This window comes from Contarinia nasturtii, unplaced genomic scaffold (assembly GCF_009176525.2).
Source record: "Contarinia nasturtii isolate CC-2019 unplaced genomic scaffold, AAFC_CNas_1.1 Cnas_scaffold_1037, whole genome shotgun sequence".
NCBI lineage: Eukaryota > Metazoa > Arthropoda > Insecta > Diptera > Cecidomyiidae > Contarinia > Contarinia nasturtii.
Window position 1 is genome coordinate 547,377 of NW_022198383.1, and position 17,551 is coordinate 564,927.

Here is a 17,551-nt window from a genome sequence, read left to right on the forward strand (position 1 = left end):
TGCAAATGAGTGGAGACACTGAGAAGCCAGTGAGAGTGCTCTCTAAGGACTCAAAACATTCGAGAGTTTGGAAAAATATTGAAAATTGTCGATTTGGCAGAGGACCATGTGAATCGAAAAAATATTAGTTCGAAAGGAGGTATTTATATGAAGCTTCAGACAATTCTACGTACTAAAAGTCAAGATTGAAAGTTATGCAAATGAGTGGAGACACTGAGAAGCCAGTGAGAGTGCTCTCTAAGAACTCAAAATCTTTGAGAGTTTGAAAAAAATAACCCCCTTGCACTTTACTGATATATTACATACATTTTGTTAGTCAAAAACTGATTTGTTCATTATACGAACAAAATCGAGTGTCACTTACGTTCTATAGTGACAATGTATTTGAACGCGACTCGATTTAAGAAGCGCCATCTCTATCTCGCCAGGAGCTCATATATTTTTCTCTTGCAAACAAAATTTTAAAATTGCATAAATTGAATAAGTTTTGCAATAATAATAACGAAAATAATTAATAGAATTTATTATAATACCATGTAGAGATGGTTACGTGGAGAAAATATGTATTTGTCAAACATTGATATCTGTCAAAAGAAACAACGTAAACAACACGAAGTGAAGCTATTCTGGTGAATCATATGATATAAAATATTTGAGTGTTTTTTCAATTTTTTTTATTTATTATAAATTCTATTAATAATTTTCGTTATTATTATTGCAAAACTTATTCAATTTATACAATTTTGCAAGAAAAAAATATATGAGAACCTGGCGTGAAAGGCCATCTCTTCTTAAATCGAGTCGCGTTGAAAGCCGACTGTGAGTGATACTCGAACAAAATACACTTTGTTTTCAAAAATTTTGTAAAATTTATGAAATGTTTATAAAATATACAAAGACAATTTGTATAAATTTCATTATGGAAATTTCTTAGTGAAGGGAAATTTCTTAGTGAACTTTGCACATATCACTGACTGGGATCTCAGCACATTCGACTTTAATCGAAAATAAGCAATATACATTCTGATGCCATTTGAACGATTAAGCAGATGACGATGGTATTCGTCTCAAACAATAAATGCCATATATATGGCGGTATGTTATCTAGTTTACTCAGATTGCGATTGAAAGACGCATGAAGTACAACGTGCCAGAGTTTTATTTTTGTGATTCTTGAACATCTTAATTTTTAATTTTGTAAAATAATTTAAAATACTCATTCATAATGTCAGAGGTTTGGAAGGGAAAAGCCTATAAGTTGACCGATTCGAAAAATTTCGACAAATATTTAAAAGTGTTTGGTAAGTTCACTCTACAAAAAACATACCGTATAAATTTGGCAAATTATGGACAGAGCACAGAGTTAAAACTCAAATTATTTGAGTCCCATCGATTATTATGATTTTTGTTGAATTTTTGGTGATTTTTGTTGTTTCAGGTGTTGGATTTATTCAACGTAAACTGGTAAACTCAATTACTACAACAATCGAACTGAAAAAAGATGGTGATCTATACACTTTAGTGACATCAACGAAATTTGGACCATTGACCATTTCATTTAAACTGGATGAGGAATTCGTCGAGAGAATTGCTGATGGTCGCCAATTAAAAAGCATCATCACAATGGACGGAAACAAAATGATCCACAAACAACTTAGCGATCCGCCAGCAACTATCATCCGTGAGTTCGATGAAAATGATTTGGTAGAAACAATGACCATTGGAGATGTCGTTTGCGTCCGCAAATATGCCGTACAAAAATAAAAATAAAAACAATTTCAATTTTTTTATTGTCGTTTTAAATCCTGTCCAGAATCAATGATACCAGTATTCACATAAAAATTAGAAATTAAACACACTTATATGACATTTCTACATATAAACGAACGCTTTTTTATTATTTTATTTTGAACGATGACATAAATCGATACAATAAATTTTAGTTGAAGTAATAAGTGAAGCTTATTTTTTACCTAACCAAGTGGTAAGTAAAAAAATAGAAATGTAAAACATCGAATATTCTGGGTCAAATTATATACAAAAATATGTGTACAAATTTCATTAAAGAAATTTCTGGGATCTCAGCACATCAACTTCAATCTAAAGTAAGCAATATACGTAAACCTGCATAACAAATGATACACAACAAAATCGTATAATTTTATAGCGTTTTTAAATCGTTTTACAATACCAATTGGCTGAAAAAATGCATTTAACAATTAAATAGATAACGGACCTTTATGTCACAAACCATCATTTCTCTGAAATAAAAAAAAACATTGTCACTCATAATTAAAAAGCATTTCTGCAATTCAATCGCAATTTTACACCAATTGGTTTTTTGGAAACTTTCTTTGCCCAATTTTCTAAAGTAACAATATGTGAGTGTGTATGCGAACGCGTCACTGAAAATTTATATCAGAACATTTTCAGATTTACAGTATTGGGTCTCAGTGGGAACTTCAAAAAAAGTGTTTTATACTTATAGCAGTAATGTGCGGAGGGGAAGGTTTACCCCGCCCTGTGACTTGGATGAGAAATTTTTTTCGCGAAATTTTATTCGAATTTGCTAGGGTTTTTAATTTCAAAAAGTGAAGACCTTTTTTTAGCTCATCAATGTAGAAAATTGAGAAGAATTCTTTCAAGAGTTTTTGGTCTCGAGAGATTTTTTTCAGATTTGCTAGGGTTTTTCTCTGAGAAAATTCTTTCGATTTGCTAAAGATTTTCGCCTCAAAAAGTGACTTCCAAAAAAAAAAAAACGAAAATTTGTCTGATTTGCTAGAGAATTTTTGTTTTGAAAAAATCAACACATGGCTGCGCCCATGAGAGAGAAAATTTCGTCTCATTCATTTCCGCCCCATGGCCAGACATCTATTAAATGAAATCTTCACAAAAATAACTTTATCTCGTCCAGCCATCAATAATAATTATCGTTAATTGATATAACTAGTTTAAACTATAAATAAAACCAAATCTCTGCCATTAAAATAATGAAAATATTCCTGAATGCTTTACTTGTGGTCGAAGTTTTATTTCAAATCCACAATTCAGTTCTAGCTTCGGTAAAATCAAACACACATTCATGCAAAATACATATCGATATTCATGGAAATTACGACATTCCTTTCAGAAAAATGCCATAACGCTCGAAAAAGTTGTTTGTAAACATACGCCAAACACTATCAGACTTATTTTGTGATGTTAGGTACGTTAGTCGTGACCATTTGAAATTTAATGCTTGAGCAAATTTAAGCGAGCCTCTTTATGATGTATGGAATCCATACTATGTTCGGATCCGTCCAAATTTTCTCTTTCTCTTGTTGTTTGTATTATTTCGGCTAATTTTTTATTATTTGATTTCTCTAGAATAGAAACAGCATATTTAATGGTCGCATATAAAAGCAAAAATAGATGTTTTTTCAAATAGATTTGTTGTTGTAATTCATTGTAATTCATACAAACTATAACAACACATCTATGTATGTTTCATTGTATTCAAATATATTGTCAAAGCATAGCCCTGCCTTTAGGCATGGTTTGGTTTTTTGCATTTTTTTTTATTGTTATCAAAACAAAATCAACTAGAAAAAAATTCCCACCTTTGGGAAAAATTAATGCAGTAGAGGGTTAATATACGTAAACTCTTCAAGGTACTTGCGGTTTTACTGCATTTTAATCAAATATTTACATTTTCTTCGCACGAGTTTTTGAATTCCCCAAACTCAAGGTATTACTTCATTGTTCCATATTTTATGCCAAAGTCCATTTTCCATATCGTATGATATTTTCCAAACTATTTTGAGAAATCTACATGGAACGCGGTTTTATTCTATTGACGTTAGAAATAAAAAATGCATAGCATTTCACGGGGAACAGCAGTCCTCCAAGAGATGCAATACCAACATACATTTTGTCAATCATATCGTTTATTTATATTGTAATATTTATGCATTTATCAATTGAATTTAAATCAATAAAAATGTTCCACCTATATTAAAATTCCAAGTGTATTTCTTAAGTGCAGATCTAGTTTCGCTTAGTTCACAATGTAAGATCCAACTTTATTACGACCTAAGTATAATCGATTCAAGCTCAATAAACAAGTTACACAGGTCCACTTAGCAATCAATACCAACGCAATAAACTAGGGGCTTTCATGTATTTTTATTGGATGAAATTCGCGTATTATCGATGCATATTGGCGTATCGGAGAAATATCCTTCAATATCGGCGATATTCGTGTAAATCGTGAGTTTTTTTTATCACAATATACGACAATAAATACAGATATCCGACTTGTACGCAGAGTCTATAAAAGTGGAACATGGAGTTTTTTTACATAGTTTATTTGTTGTAATACAACAACAATTCTATGTAAAAAAAAACGCTGTGTTCCACTTTTATAGACTCTGCGTACAAGTCGGATTTTTATTCTGGTCCATTCATATACAGAAATATGCCGATATTTGCTAATACCCTTGTATATAAAGAGAGTGACAGCTGACGAAAGAAAGGCGAATTCAAGGCGATTTGACACTGGCAATAATTAAGATACGACATAACCTAGAACCTGGTCATTATCATTTGAAAAAAATAAAATAAAAAGAAAAGATTTCATTTGCCATGTTGGCCAATAAAACTTATAAACAAAACGATAGTATAAAGGCCTTTGCAGGCCTTTATGGTAGTTGAATGAAATGTAAAATGACAAAGATGGTAGAGAAAAGTGGAGCGACAATGGCGAATTCGATATGCCAACACTACAACTCAACGGTATATCGGCGAAATATTCGTATATTGACAAAATATTTCTTGAAAATGATAAAAATCGTAAAGATTTTTATTATCTATAAATTTTACTTATTTGATTAAATCTACAATTTTTTTTACATAAAAGCCCCTAAGCAATAATTGTATAATACAAATACAATGGACACACTTTTGCCAATCGAACGATTAAATAGATGACACCGAACATGTGTCATATATACGGCTGTATGTTATCTGGTTTTACTCAGATTGATAGTCGCTTGAAGTACAACGTGCCAGAGTTTGAACGTCTTAATATTTAATTTTTTTATAAAAATATTTTAAAATACTAATTCGAAATGTCAGAGGTTTGGAAGGGAAAAGCATATAAGATGACCGAATCGAAAAACTTCGAAAATTATTTAAAAGCATTTGGTAAGTGTACTCCACAAAAAAGAGACAGTAGAAATTTGGCAAAACATACTCAGAGCACAGAGTTGAAACTCAAATTGTTTGGATTCCATTAGACTGAGCAACAGTCCATGTCGATGTCCAGCCGCTATAAAAGTGGTCGAAACATTGATGTATGTTCGCAAAATTGTGATAACAATAATTTTACAATAACTTCGTTTTATTATAACCGGATGAAATGTTTTTTTTTTTTTAAATAAATTTTCTTATTTTGTTGTTTCAGGTGTTGGATTTATTCCACGTAAACTGGCAAACTCAGTTACTCCCACAGTTGAACTGAAAAAAGATGGTGATCAATACACTTTAGTGACGTCGTCGAAATTTAGAACAATGACCATTTCATTTAAACTGGGCGAGGAATTCGTCGAGGAATTTGCTGATGGTCGCAAAATAAAAAGCATCATCACTATGGATGGAAACAAAATGATCCATAAACAACTTAGCGATCCGCCAGCAACTATCATCCGTGAGTTCGATGAAAATGATTTGGTAACCACAATGACCGCTGGAGATGTCGTTTGCGTCCGCAAATATGCCGTACAAAAATAAAATATTTTCTATTGTCGTTGTAAATCCGGTCCTGTAAATCAATGATACAAGTATTCACATAAAAATTACAAATAAAACATACTTATATGACATTTCTACATATAAACGAACGCTTTTTTATTATTATTTTTTGAACGATGACATAAATCGATACAGTAAATTTTATTTGAAGTAATTGAAGCTAGTTTTTTTCCCTAACCAAGTGGTAAGTAAGAATTTGAACACCGAATATTGTCTGGGTCAAAGGTGATTTTTCTTTCAAATGGTGATCTTATGCAACCGGATGCAACGAATCAAGAGAAATATGTAAATTTTACTACAGAAATTTCTTAAGGATCCTATTTCTAGACCCACGATCACAATCGTTCGACGATTCTTTCATAAGAGATCTGAAGGGATCTGTCAATCATCATCAGTCGATTTTTGACTTTGAATATATGATGACTCTGACCTCAGCACATTCGACTTTAATCCAAAATGAGCAATAACCAGCAGAAAAAATAATACACAACAAAATCGTATAATTTTATAGCGTTTTAAACTCCATTTACAATACCAATAGTCTGCACCAAATTGCATTTAACAATCAAATAGATAACGCAGGTTTATGTCACAAACCATTATTTTTGTATATATACGACTGTGTGGTATCCAATTTAATTCAGTGTGCAATTCGTGGAGTCATAAAGTACAACGTGTTAAAGATTTAATTGTGATCTTAAAACGTCAATCGTCCTAATTTCAAAAAAAAAAAATATTTCAAAAAATTTAAAATGTCAGAGATATGGAATGGAAAAACTTACCAGTTGACTGAGTCAAAAGACTTGGAGAAGTTTTTAAAAAAATTTGGTAAATTGATTAAAAATGCTAAAAGAATGCATGTGCATATTGTTTGTTTTTTCTCTGTGTGTATTTGAGTGATTTTATTAATTTATTTCTAATAATTTTTGAAATCAAAATCACGGTCGTATTCTCAACTTTTTTCCATCGTACAAGAAATTGTTTTGCTTCTCCTTTTTTAACAAAAATTGTTTGCTGTGACAACATTTCTTTTTTCATTTTGTTATTTCAGGCATTCCAGAGGCATCCTGTAAACTCGCTGCCACAATAAAACCATTGGTGGAAATGAAAAGAGAAGGCGATCAATACACAATCACTACGACTTCAGTCTTTGACAAAAAGACCAAAAAAGCAACCTCTTCATTCAAATTGAATGAGAAATTCGACGATACATTTTTTGGAGATTTTAAAATAAAATCCATCGTTACAATGGACGGGGACAAAATGGTCTCAAAACTAGAACTTAATCCACCAACAACTCTCGTCCGTGAGTTTGATGAAAATAACATGATATGCACAATGACCGCTGGAGACGTCAGTTGTGTCCAGACATTTGCTATGCAAAAATAAACAAACAACCATTATCTCTGAATACACATCAATCACAAGCATCAATACTAGAAGATTTTCAGTAATCGTGTCTAGCTTTCGTGATACAAGTATTCAAAAAAGTATGTTCAGTTCAAAAATAAAGGAGCTATTGTGAATGATATATAGTTAGTTTTGTTTCATTCCAACAGGTAGCAAAATTCAAAAGAAGTTTAGAATATTTGAACTCAAATTATAATTCTCATACACACGACTAAAATTTGCTTTATTGAATGAATGCAATAGTTCATATGGGAAAATATGATTTTTGAAAATATTTTCAATCAAAAATCTCGAACCAAAATCTTTTTCACGCTAAATAAAAAAATGTTGAATAAAAATTTTGAGCTTTTGAATGAAAATCGGATTGAATGTCATTCAAAATACTGGCATTGACCTATTTTGTAATATTTTAACTCATATAAATGCAAGAGATAGACGAAATGTGCGGCTGCTAAAGGGTTTTTTTCTCGGAAAATTGCTCCTGTTTATCTTTATATATTTTTTTGATTTTACCACATTTGACCTTGATCAAGATACATTGACGCGCAAAAGAATGATGAAAAACACAATTCTATATTTTAATGCCGTTCTTTACAATGCAATATAACAATAGATGTGCAGACGCACATAATTGCAATTAAAAATTAAATAAAAAGATAACGCCTTTCGTGACATTGGGACCATCGATTTTACATTCATATATACAGCTGAGTAAAATCTAATTTTATTCAAAAGAAAATAAATAGACACATACTACGTTCCAAAGATTTAATTGTGATTCTAGAAATCTTATCATCTTAATTTAATTATTGAAAAATATTTATTCAAAATATCAGATATTTTAAATGCAAAAACCAATAAGTTAACCGAGCCGAAAAATTGCAACCATTACTTCACAGCAACAGATAAGCTGATAGAATTTATGTAAAAATACTCAAATCGTTCGAGTTCCAAATCTTGATTTCATTCAAGTTGGATGAGGAATTCGACGGTGAATATTTTGATGGTCGTAAAATGAAATGTTTCATCACAAAGGATGATGAAGAATGAAATCATCTGTGAATTCGATGAAAACAATATGATATCCACAATAACCGCCAAAAACGTCACTAGCATTCGTGCAAAAAAAACTATAATACTTCCGGATGAATTACAAACAGCAGAACTAAATGGTTTGCAGTCGAGCATTACTGAAACAATTATTGAAATGAGATTCTCTGGTTTGTGCTATTTTTTTGCTATCACTTTTGCTGTTCCAATAATATTCAATGAAAAAAAAAATGAAACAAAAAGGAAGCAAGCAATAGACGAAAAAAGTTATTTATTTTCATTTGGATGATAACTTGTTTTTTTTTTATTGAATAAAAGTTTAAAAAATCTAAAAATATCGCTGAAGAAAGCGAAATTTAATTTTGAAAACCCCTCGGCCAGCTTTCAAGTCATTTAAAACTAGCACCTTATCTTATGACTGATAAGAGATTTCTGTTCAACCTTTGTATCATCTTTACTTTAAATCAACACGAGAGCATATGACCCTGCTCTGTGAAACTTTGTATTTAATGTGCAAGGGGCATATAATTTGATAAAAAGCAAAAATAAGGCGGCCAACAGTGATAAAGTCTTTATCTAATCTCCATTCGATGTATGACGTGACAATACCATGCCCATTTAATCTAGTGGAACCAATGTGGAACAGAATAAATAATTTTAAATTTATACGCCAAATAGCAGTGCGCTACGTATAAACGCGCTCATGAGTAAATACAACAAACTGATATTTTATGTATATTTGTGTAAGTGCGTATAAGTTTAAACAACACAAACACAACTGAACTTCATTTGGCCCGCACGGTTAAACACCGCTTCACACGCACACAACACATACACGCATAGCTGGTAATCGTGCGATAGATGAATAGGCGACGCTGCTTTTGGCATTTCAAAAAAAAATTGTTCATATTGTATATATACGGCTGGGTGTTAGCTGCTTTCATTCAGAGTGTGATTGACAGACAACGTACAACGTACTCAGTGATTCTGTGCGAATTTTTTTCGAAACTATATTCTCAGTTCAGTTTTTGTAAACGTAAACTCATTCAAAATGCCAGAAGTTTGGGAAGGAAAAGCCTATAAAATGACCGAATCTGAAAATTTCGATGAATACATGAAGGCACTCGGTAAGTTAAGAGAGTTAATTTCATTCAGAAAAAACCATTTTTTTTTTCGTTCGCATTGGCACACAATTGAACCATATTGAATGATAGACGACAAAGTGAAAAGAATACGGTATCAATTGAATTACTTTGAGTACAAAATCTTAAGTGCATAGCCATGTGGCTATGAATAAAAAGCAAACATAGACAGCGATAAAAGAAAATATTGTTCAAAAAGAAATTTGAATTTTGATATTTGTTCCGTTGGGCTCGTCTTCATGAGCCTTGTGCGTCATAAAGCGTCGTAGTTGTAATTAATTTGCGATAAGTTTAAAAAAGGTCGGCGCAATAAGGAATATCGCTTCAAAATCAAGTAATTATCGTGTGCAAAATTCATAATTAGACCAAACTCCAAAGACAAAGTTCGTGTTTGAAACGTGTTCGATTCCAATGTATATGTGGCATGATGCGTTTTCAGCGCTGATTTTGCATTTGCACACAGTGGGCATTGGCAAATCTGTTTCCATAAGAATGAATTTATAGTCGACATGCGGTCCAGCCATAAGAAGCCGCATTTCCACATAGCTTTGTTCCCCATATGCAGTAGTACGTTCATTGCTTCGATTAGAACAAGGTGTCGAATACAAAAGAACAGACAGAGAGGCAAAGAAAAATGAGAGAAAAATATGGCAAAAACATTTTTTGCGTGTACAAAACAAGATTCAATAATCGTCTTAATTTGTCTTGTGCGTTCGTTCATACGTTTTTGCAGAGCTATGTTCGTTATTCGCATCACACAATCTCTATCCCATTTTTGCCGCTTGTATGTGTACAAGGAATACCCATTGCAAGGCACGCACACACACACATATATACACACATCAAGCCATTGAAATTTTAGATGGTTTTATCTTTCTCTTGTTTGCATAGTCGTAACGCACTGTTTCTCGCTCGTTCTGACATCACATTATATTCATCTAATTCATTGCGCAAATCGTTCTCTTTCTATCGTACGATATCGACTTTCATGTGGCGTGACCGACGGTTTGAATACTTCGTTTCGTTTTTTCTTTTATCTTATACAAAGAGAAGTAGAATGCTTTTTTTTTCGTTCCAATATGGTTTGCCAGGCCGGTGTGAAACGGAAAAATGTGTGTACATCGATTCAGATACACAGTATGTATCTAAAATTGGAATTTGCATTGTATATATATTATAAATCACTTGTATGCGATGATGATAAATTTAAATGTTTTTTTTTTTCGCGCTTAAAGAAAATAAAAATAAGATTGTTTATGTCGATCAGGTCACATTTCTACGTTTATATTTTGACTAGGAAAAACATTTGTTTACCACATCAGTATGACGAACAACAAAAACAAAGCGAATAAATAAATCTCGAGTTGCGCACGCCAATTTTGATATTTGAACGAAACGAAAGTGCAAAAGAAATGTACATGCGTTTATTTTCTTTCCAACTGCACTCTTCAATTCCGATAGAACGACATGAAGCGCAACAAACAGTTGCATTCTATAAAATACCGGCTTTTTTCCCTTTCAAATGGTATTCGACGAAAACTTGTTGCTTCACATAATAAAACATTCATACGAATTCAGATGCGTTAACACTCTTTTCTATTCAAATGAATTCAATTTCGTTGTTCTCGTCAATTCTCTCATCTCCCAACTTCGCCAGCGTTGTTGCTTATGGATTTTTTTTTTCTTGTTTTTTTTTTTTCTTTCGCTTGATTCTTAATTCAATTTTCCATTTAACATTGCGCTCCCGGTCTTTAGCGAAGTAATAATTCAATAAATTTCATCGAAATGTCGCCGACTTAATAAAGAACCGGGTTAATAAATGATGAATTGACGAATAAATGACTAAACGATCGTTGAATGTATCAAAGGCTTCTATTTTTGGTTGTATGATTGAATACAATGCAACACGATCTCGTTAGAATTCGGTTAATTTGTTCAAAGCACAAAGGCATTTATAAATGCCTCAATTGAGACGTAAAATTGAAATACGGTTTTTATTCAAGTATTCAAGTTAAATGTGCGAACTACCGAGGAAAATTACACACATAAATGACATGTCGTGAACGATTCACAGCAAAAAAGCGAGAACAATTTGATTAAATTTCTCTTGTTTGCATTTTTGAGCTCGACATTCAGGCCCAACGACATTTAATGGTTTATTTCCGATTCAATGGCAAGCGCACAAAGACACTATCTTTCGTGACAATTGTTTGCTTGCATTGTTTGGCACCCGTATCATCGAACACAGATTGATAGGACACAATGAACATTATTCCGTCTGTGCTGTGGACGTTAAAATAAATAATACGAAAAAAACATGATAAACACTGACTTCGAAAATTTAAAAATAAAGTTTTAAAATGAAAAATTATTTGAAATCAATACATTTTATTAATAATTTTTTTTTTTTTTTCATTTTTTTATCTGGGTATAGGTGTTGGATTTGTTCTTCGCAAGATCGGAAATTCAGTGACTCCAACCGTCGAATTGAAAAAAGACGGCGATACCTACACCTTGGTAACATCGTCAACATTCAAAACATCAACGATCTCATTCAAATTGGGCGAAGAATTCGATGAAGAAACATTGGATGGTCGCAAAGTCAAGAGCGTCATTACATTGGATGGTAATAAATTGGTGCAAAAACAAGGTGGCACACCACCATCCGACATTATCCGTGAGTTTGACGGAAATAATATGGTGGCCACGATGACCGTTGGTGAAGTTACTTGCACTCGCAAATATGCCGCCCCAGAATAATCAACTCACCATTTTTCATGACACTCAGTATTCATTCGCAACACAACAAAACACAACAACAACAACAACAACAACAAAAGATGAATAAATTTTTGAGAGAATAGAAGAAGACAAAAATGGAGCACATTCCAATGTAAAGAGAATGTTGATAAAATGCAAATACCATCACATACATGCGATCGATACGTCAGGAAAAAAAACAACAATAACAACATCACCATTACAAAAATTCATTTGGACTGGATTGACTTGAAGCTATATTATCTTTGGAAATATTATTTTTAGTTTGTTTCAAATGCGAGCATTATCTTTGTTTTGGCTTTAAATACGAAAAAACATACCACGTACTGATATTTCATGGAAAAATAATACTGAAACCGCGATACCAAAATATTCTCTTGACTTTTTTTTAAAAAAACCAATCTATTTTTTGTTTATTTTTAAATGAAAACATTGAAATGATCATCAAATTTTTTGCTCTCCTTTCTCTCTATTTTGCAGTAATTTCTTTTTGAAGAAAGTAAAACAAAACAAAAAAAAAACTGTAGCTTTGTGGAAAATGTACACTTAATGTACATTATTTTTTCATTTCTCATTTCTATTTGATACCAAAACTTACAAATAAATAATAAACTTCATGAATTGAAGACAAATATCGGTGTTTGACTCATTTTCTTTATTTTTGTAATCGTTTGCGATAATCGTTTTTAAACATGGTTTTTTTTATTCTGTGCATTTCCTTAGAAGTTATTATGCAACCAAAATTGATTACGGCGATCGATTTTGAGATAAGCTATTGGGTATTGATATAAGCCTTAATACAATAAAATTCAAATTTAAACGAACTTCGCTTAGTCATTTTACTCACGAGTTCCACAAATATGCGTTCTACACATCGGCCCAATATATCGTCGACGTTTCACATTCAAGCCGTTAGATGACGCTCGCATCGAATAACCATCGAATGTCAGTGTCACTAATGAAACACATTGAAGTAATTAGACAATAGATATTTTGTTGTTGAACGCAAAGCGAAAGAAAAAGTTTTCTATTTTTGTTGATTTAACGTGATTTTGTCGATTTTTTTTTGTACAGTACCTTCTAGGAATCAAAAACGATGGCATCAACACAAAATGGTGAGTATTGATAAAAACAATTCAAATCATCGTAATATATTACCGAAAAAACGTTTTAAGTTGTAAAAAATATGTATGTTTTTGTGTATTAGAATTGGATGTCAAACATTTGGATGACGCATCGGATAATGAATTTCACGATGCAGAAGAAGAAGCATTAGAGGAAAAATTTTCGGATGCTCTGGATTTAAATGAATCATTCGAAGCAGAACCAGAGCCTGAGCCTGAACTCAGCGAAGAAGAATTGCAATCAAACAAAGAAAAGGCTGAACAGTTAAAACAAGAAGGCAACACCATTTTCAAAAATGCAGACTATGAAAAGTCCATTGATATATATACCGAAGCAATTGCGATTTGTCCGAAAAAATGCACCGTTGAACGGGCAATACTGTTTAGCAATCGAGCAGCAGCTCACAAACATCTTGGCGCACAAAGTGTGGCCATCGAAGATTGCACGAAAGCCATTGAAAACAATCCAGATTACATCAAAGCATATACAAGGTAAGATGATGAACATTGAAATTAAATAATTGATGATTGATGTTTGTGTGATTCATGTATTGCAGACGAGCAGCGCTCTACGAAGAAACCGATAAACTCGATGAATGCATGGCCGACTACAATAAAATACTTGAACTCGACCCAAGCAACATTGAAGCAAAAACACATGTGGCACGCCTGCAGCCGATTGTCAACGAAAGAAATGAACGTCTCAAAGAAGAAATGATGGGCAAACTCAAAGATTTAGGCAACATGATATTAAAACCATTCGGACTGTCAACAAACAATTTTCAATTGCAACAAGACCCGAGCACTGGCTCTTATTCCGTTAATTTTCAACAAAATCCACCACGTTCATAGTCTTTAAATTTGCCATTTATTTTGTAAATTACACAAAAAATTATATTTAAAACAAAAAAACAACAGATTCGACAAATGATAAATAAGTTTCGCTCGTATGGAGTGAATATTTTAAATTTTATTCACTTTTCGTGATCAATAAAATTGTTAAGAATTTAACAGTATAAATGTATTTTTTGATAACTAATAACGGCGCATTGATTGCAATAGTGTAAATTTAACCAAGTACTTGACCTTAGCTTGTTCCTTTTTGTAGACAACGAAATCGTTGTAATCAAAAGATGTGGTGATCGTTTTATTTTTAACCGGTTTTCCCCAGGCAATTTTCACGCCATCCAACAATTTATTCGATTCCGTTGATATCTTGCCAACGCCCCAAACGGAATGTTTATCATCGGGAAGTTCATCGATTCTATCTGAATCATAGTATGTTAAAGACTCTCCGAGAGCCACTTCGCACAATGCTATTATGCCAGTGTGATTTGTTTGCTCAGTATAACAATAATGCATTGCGTTGGCGAAGAAGTCAGAAAAGTACAATCCTTTCCCAAGCATACAACCAATCACAAGTGCTTCCGGCGGAGCTATGCGCAATCCATTGGCCAAAATTCCATTGAAATTTGTTATACGGCTTCCATGCCATAGCATTTTACGATTTGGTAAACGTCTATAGGGTTCAAAAGAAACATCGTCATTTTCACGTTGAATCTTAAAAATGTCGTCGATTTTAATATCATTCTCTCCTCGCGTATAGTCAATATGTTCGATGATGGTTTGAAATTCGTCGGAATTTCTTTCAAGCGGTTCAATTTTATTTTCGAGCTTTTCATACCAATTATCCAAAAGGCAATCGATCTTGTCACCAGTGGCCTTGAAAAACAACTCATAGGTAAATTTGATTGAAAACAAATTCATCAGTAGATCAGCTTTTTCATGCAGCTGCTTCATGCAAGTGATTACATTACTACTGCACACTTTGTGTGGTATCAACGAATAGAATTTATTCGATGCTTCAATCAATGTTCCTGGTGATTCGTTTTCTTCAATGATCTGTGCGATTTTTTCCAACATTTTCCCTGCGTTTTTTAGCTGATTTCTTTCAATTTTACCAAGTGGCATTTTGATGAGGTCAAGACCAAATTTTACCATCACCGCACTCATCAGTTCTTTATCGATTAATAATTTGATCAAGTTTTGAACTGATTCGGGCAAAGCACTGTTTTCAGGTTCATGCACAGCGCGATGAGCAGCGTCTTCAACGTCTTTGGTGGAAGCTGGACAATGAAAATATTTTCCATATAACTTTTTGAAATTCGGCGTAAAAAAATCATTTCTGGTCTTTTTTTTATATGTGTCATAAAACTTTTTGCGTGCTTCCTCCAAGTTATTGTATTCTTTGCAATCATCACCGCCGCTTGTGTCGTTTATTCGGCCCCAAGATCGATAGATCCAATACCTATGATATAAAAAAATGAAATGACATTTTAAAATATAACAACTACTCTGAATTAATATGGGCTTACTTTCTTGGATTACTAGAATCGGATTCCAAAAGTTGAAGTATGTAGTAAGAGTTTTTATTCACTTGGACAGCTAAATCAATTTTATTCAAAGGCGCTGAATGGTGTTTCCCGTTTTCCATATAAACATGTGCAATATCCTGTAAATTCGATCTCGGATGAACAATACTCCCATCTTATTCAACGAAAAAAAAAACCATTAAATTATTATAATATATTTTTTTAATTTTTTTTTACCTTTAAGTGTCATTTCAACTTCGATAAAATATTTCTTTGAAGCTGAATCCGGCTTTGTTGTCGATTTAGTTATGGAAGTGCATGGTGAGTTTGGTAACTTGACGGCTCTATGTTGAACTTTGAACTCAACATTCAAAAAGGCACATTCATCACGAATTAAGGCAGATATTTGAACTGGACGCCTTTCTGGTTTATCGACGGTGTTAGTACACCTGCCAAAGCCTGAGATGTATCCCCTACATCGATACTTTGAATTACCATCAAAAATGAATCTTCCATTATTGCAATTCGTCTCTTTACACGGCTCAATCGCTCCAAAATAAATAACATCCGTGACATGATATAAAATCTGGTGCAAAGAGTAATATTTTTAGATAGTGAAAAATAATTACATTTTTTGAATTTACTTCGACCTTTCTACGTGGAATGCACTGATCATTTTCTTTAAGTATTTCCTTTTGCCAAAAGTCGTCGAGATTTGATTTCTTTATTTTCTCGAGTAGTTGGTGGAATTCTTCATTTTGAGTGTGAATCAAAGCATCTAATGAAAGCCCTGCTTCCAAGTTTCGTTTAACTTTTTTCATTGCTGGTGTGTCGCTGACGTCATCGTCTGTGCTGTTCACCGACCTTTTTTACGGTTTTTTTGCTCGTTTTCGATTCTTCTTGTTTGCATCTGCATAAAAGTAATTTGAAACAGAAAAACCTGTTTATAATACTGTAAAAAAAGTCGAATAAAATTAACATACTGATTAATTCATTGAGTGTTTTCTGATCTTCATTGCGTAGTGTTGCGAATCCATCGATCCAAAATTGCGATCTGGGACGACGTATCTCAAATAAACAATGTGGATGATAGTTCCGTTGTTCATCACCATCAAAATGTTTTGACTAACGAAAATCAAAAATAAAAATGTGAAGAAAACCTTTTTGGCAAATTCGGTTTGAATCAAACCTTTTTTAAGTGAACAAGTCGAAGAACGCCTTTTTTAATTTTTTCTTCACATCTTTTGCATTTGGAACTTTTGCTTTTCGAATATTCAGCTCGAATTTTTTGCTTGCCCTCCATACTTGAGAGATAAGACACTTGTAATTGGACGTGTTTAGATACAAACAATTCGACTTAGAATTACACAACAGTAATATTTGTATTATACGACACTCTATGCACTAATGTACACCAACCAAATTAAATACATATTTAATTAATTTAAAATTCATAATATAAGCGTCGCTGAAGGAATGAATATAATTGTCAAAATTCCATCACTGTTACACATCACACACACCACCATCTTACACCACTTCATTTATACGTACTTGGGATATATAACTACAAAAGGATTAACACCATCGCAAGTGTATACACAATCATTTTCTACAAGCATGGTGCATTTTCATTGATATCCAAGTGTAGGTTGAGAATAGTGATGAAGCGGTTTATATTTAATTTCAACTCTTTTATTTTTTATATCGTCGAAATGAAAATTTACGAAGAAATATATTTTGAATTAATTATATTTGGAATTAAAATCTTATCCAAGACTGAATGCATTTAGCAAAAAAGGCCAGTGGTCAAGCTCCATGAAATTGCTGATAGCGTGTACAATAAGAATATAGAATTTCAATTTTTGTTATTAATTAACAT

General features: G+C 32.6%; 6 protein-coding genes across 7 annotated transcripts; 5 read left to right on the forward strand and 1 right to left on the reverse strand.

The window, feature by feature from the left end:
• The first annotated feature begins 1,140 nt into the window (after positions 1-1,140).
• LOC116344422 (fatty acid-binding protein, muscle-like) lies at positions 1,141-1,850 on the forward strand. Its single transcript, XM_031772950.1, has 2 exons — positions 1,141-1,301; positions 1,439-1,850. The coding sequence occupies exons 1-2, from the start codon at positions 1,226-1,228 to the stop codon at positions 1,762-1,764; spliced, it is 402 nt and encodes a 133-aa protein (XP_031628810.1). The 5' UTR covers positions 1,141-1,225; the 3' UTR covers positions 1,765-1,850.
• Positions 1,851-5,005: 3,155 nt separating this feature from the next.
• Positions 5,006-5,875, forward strand: LOC116344210 (probable fatty acid-binding protein). Its single transcript, XM_031772660.1, has 2 exons — positions 5,006-5,184; positions 5,444-5,875. The coding sequence occupies exons 1-2, from the start codon at positions 5,109-5,111 to the stop codon at positions 5,767-5,769; spliced, it is 402 nt and encodes a 133-aa protein (XP_031628520.1). The 5' UTR covers positions 5,006-5,108; the 3' UTR covers positions 5,770-5,875.
• A 566-nt stretch (positions 5,876-6,441) lies between these two features.
• Positions 6,442-7,325, forward strand: LOC116344262 (fatty acid-binding protein, heart-like). Its single transcript, XM_031772728.1, has 2 exons — positions 6,442-6,618; positions 6,842-7,325. Exons 1-2 carry the CDS (start codon positions 6,543-6,545, stop codon positions 7,177-7,179), a joined length of 414 nt encoding a protein of 137 aa, XP_031628588.1. The 5' UTR covers positions 6,442-6,542; the 3' UTR covers positions 7,180-7,325.
• Positions 7,326-9,187: 1,862 nt separating this feature from the next.
• LOC116344033 (probable fatty acid-binding protein) lies at positions 9,188-12,559 on the forward strand. Its single transcript, XM_031772396.1, has 2 exons — positions 9,188-9,377; positions 11,827-12,559. The coding sequence occupies exons 1-2, from the start codon at positions 9,302-9,304 to the stop codon at positions 12,150-12,152; spliced, it is 402 nt and encodes a 133-aa protein (XP_031628256.1). The 5' UTR covers positions 9,188-9,301; the 3' UTR covers positions 12,153-12,559.
• A 584-nt stretch (positions 12,560-13,143) lies between these two features.
• Positions 13,144-14,243, forward strand: LOC116343784 (tetratricopeptide repeat protein 1). The gene is made up of 3 exons (XM_031772019.1): positions 13,144-13,288; positions 13,381-13,789; positions 13,855-14,243. The coding sequence occupies exons 1-3, from the start codon at positions 13,270-13,272 to the stop codon at positions 14,147-14,149; spliced, it is 723 nt and encodes a 240-aa protein (XP_031627879.1). The 5' UTR covers positions 13,144-13,269; the 3' UTR covers positions 14,150-14,243.
• Positions 14,197-17,052, reverse strand: LOC116343783 (poly [ADP-ribose] polymerase-like). Of its 2 annotated transcripts, XM_031772017.1 has the most exons (6): positions 16,859-17,052; positions 16,653-16,794; positions 16,314-16,579; positions 15,907-16,255; positions 15,673-15,844; positions 14,197-15,605 (listed from the first exon to the last, which is right to left on the reverse strand). In XM_031772017.1, exons 3-6 carry the CDS (start codon positions 16,488-16,490, stop codon positions 14,333-14,335), a joined length of 1,971 nt encoding a protein of 656 aa, XP_031627877.1. In that variant the 5' UTR covers positions 16,491-16,579; positions 16,653-16,794; positions 16,859-17,052; the 3' UTR covers positions 14,197-14,332. The 2 variants fall into 2 exon arrangements, with proteins under 2 accessions (XP_031627877.1, XP_031627878.1); XM_031772018.1 differs by having other exon boundaries at positions 16,653-17,052.
• Between the last annotated feature and the right edge of the window lie 499 nt (positions 17,053-17,551).

What these genes read in the sequence shown, in the direction of transcription:
- LOC116344422 (XM_031772950.1), top strand. Translation starts at nt 1,226, where the DNA reads ATGTCAGAGGTTTGGAAGGGAAAAGCCTATAAGTTGACCGATTCGAAA. An exon ending in CAAATATTTAAAAGTGTTTG is followed by an intron (nt 1,302 to 1,438) that starts GTAAGTTCACTC and finishes TTGTTGTTTCAG; the next exon opens with GTGTTGGATTTATTCAACGT.
- LOC116343784 (XM_031772019.1), top strand. An exon ending in TACATCAAAGCATATACAAG is followed by an intron (nt 13,790 to 13,854) that starts GTAAGATGATGA and finishes CATGTATTGCAG; the next exon opens with ACGAGCAGCGCTCTACGAAG.
- LOC116344262 (XM_031772728.1), top strand. Translation starts at nt 6,543, where the DNA reads ATGTCAGAGATATGGAATGGAAAAACTTACCAGTTGACTGAGTCAAAA. An exon ending in GAAGTTTTTAAAAAAATTTG is followed by an intron (nt 6,619 to 6,841) that starts GTAAATTGATTA and finishes TTGTTATTTCAG; the next exon opens with GCATTCCAGAGGCATCCTGT.
- LOC116343783 (XM_031772017.1), bottom strand. Translation starts at nt 16,490, where the DNA reads ATGAAAAAAGTTAAACGAAACTTGGAAGCAGGGCTTTCATTAGATGCT. An exon ending in TTCCACGTAGAAAGGTCGAA is followed by an intron (nt 16,256 to 16,313) that starts GTAAATTCAAAA and finishes TCTTTGCACCAG; the next exon opens with ATTTTATATCATGTCACGGA. An exon ending in AGTTGAAATGACACTTAAAG is followed by an intron (nt 15,845 to 15,906) that starts GTAAAAAAAAAT and finishes TCGTTGAATAAG; the next exon opens with ATGGGAGTATTGTTCATCCG.
- LOC116344210 (XM_031772660.1), top strand. Translation starts at nt 5,109, where the DNA reads ATGTCAGAGGTTTGGAAGGGAAAAGCATATAAGATGACCGAATCGAAA. An exon ending in AAATTATTTAAAAGCATTTG is followed by an intron (nt 5,185 to 5,443) that starts GTAAGTGTACTC and finishes TTGTTGTTTCAG; the next exon opens with GTGTTGGATTTATTCCACGT.
- LOC116344033 (XM_031772396.1), top strand. Translation starts at nt 9,302, where the DNA reads ATGCCAGAAGTTTGGGAAGGAAAAGCCTATAAAATGACCGAATCTGAA. An exon ending in TGAATACATGAAGGCACTCG is followed by an intron (nt 9,378 to 11,826) that starts GTAAGTTAAGAG and finishes ATCTGGGTATAG; the next exon opens with GTGTTGGATTTGTTCTTCGC.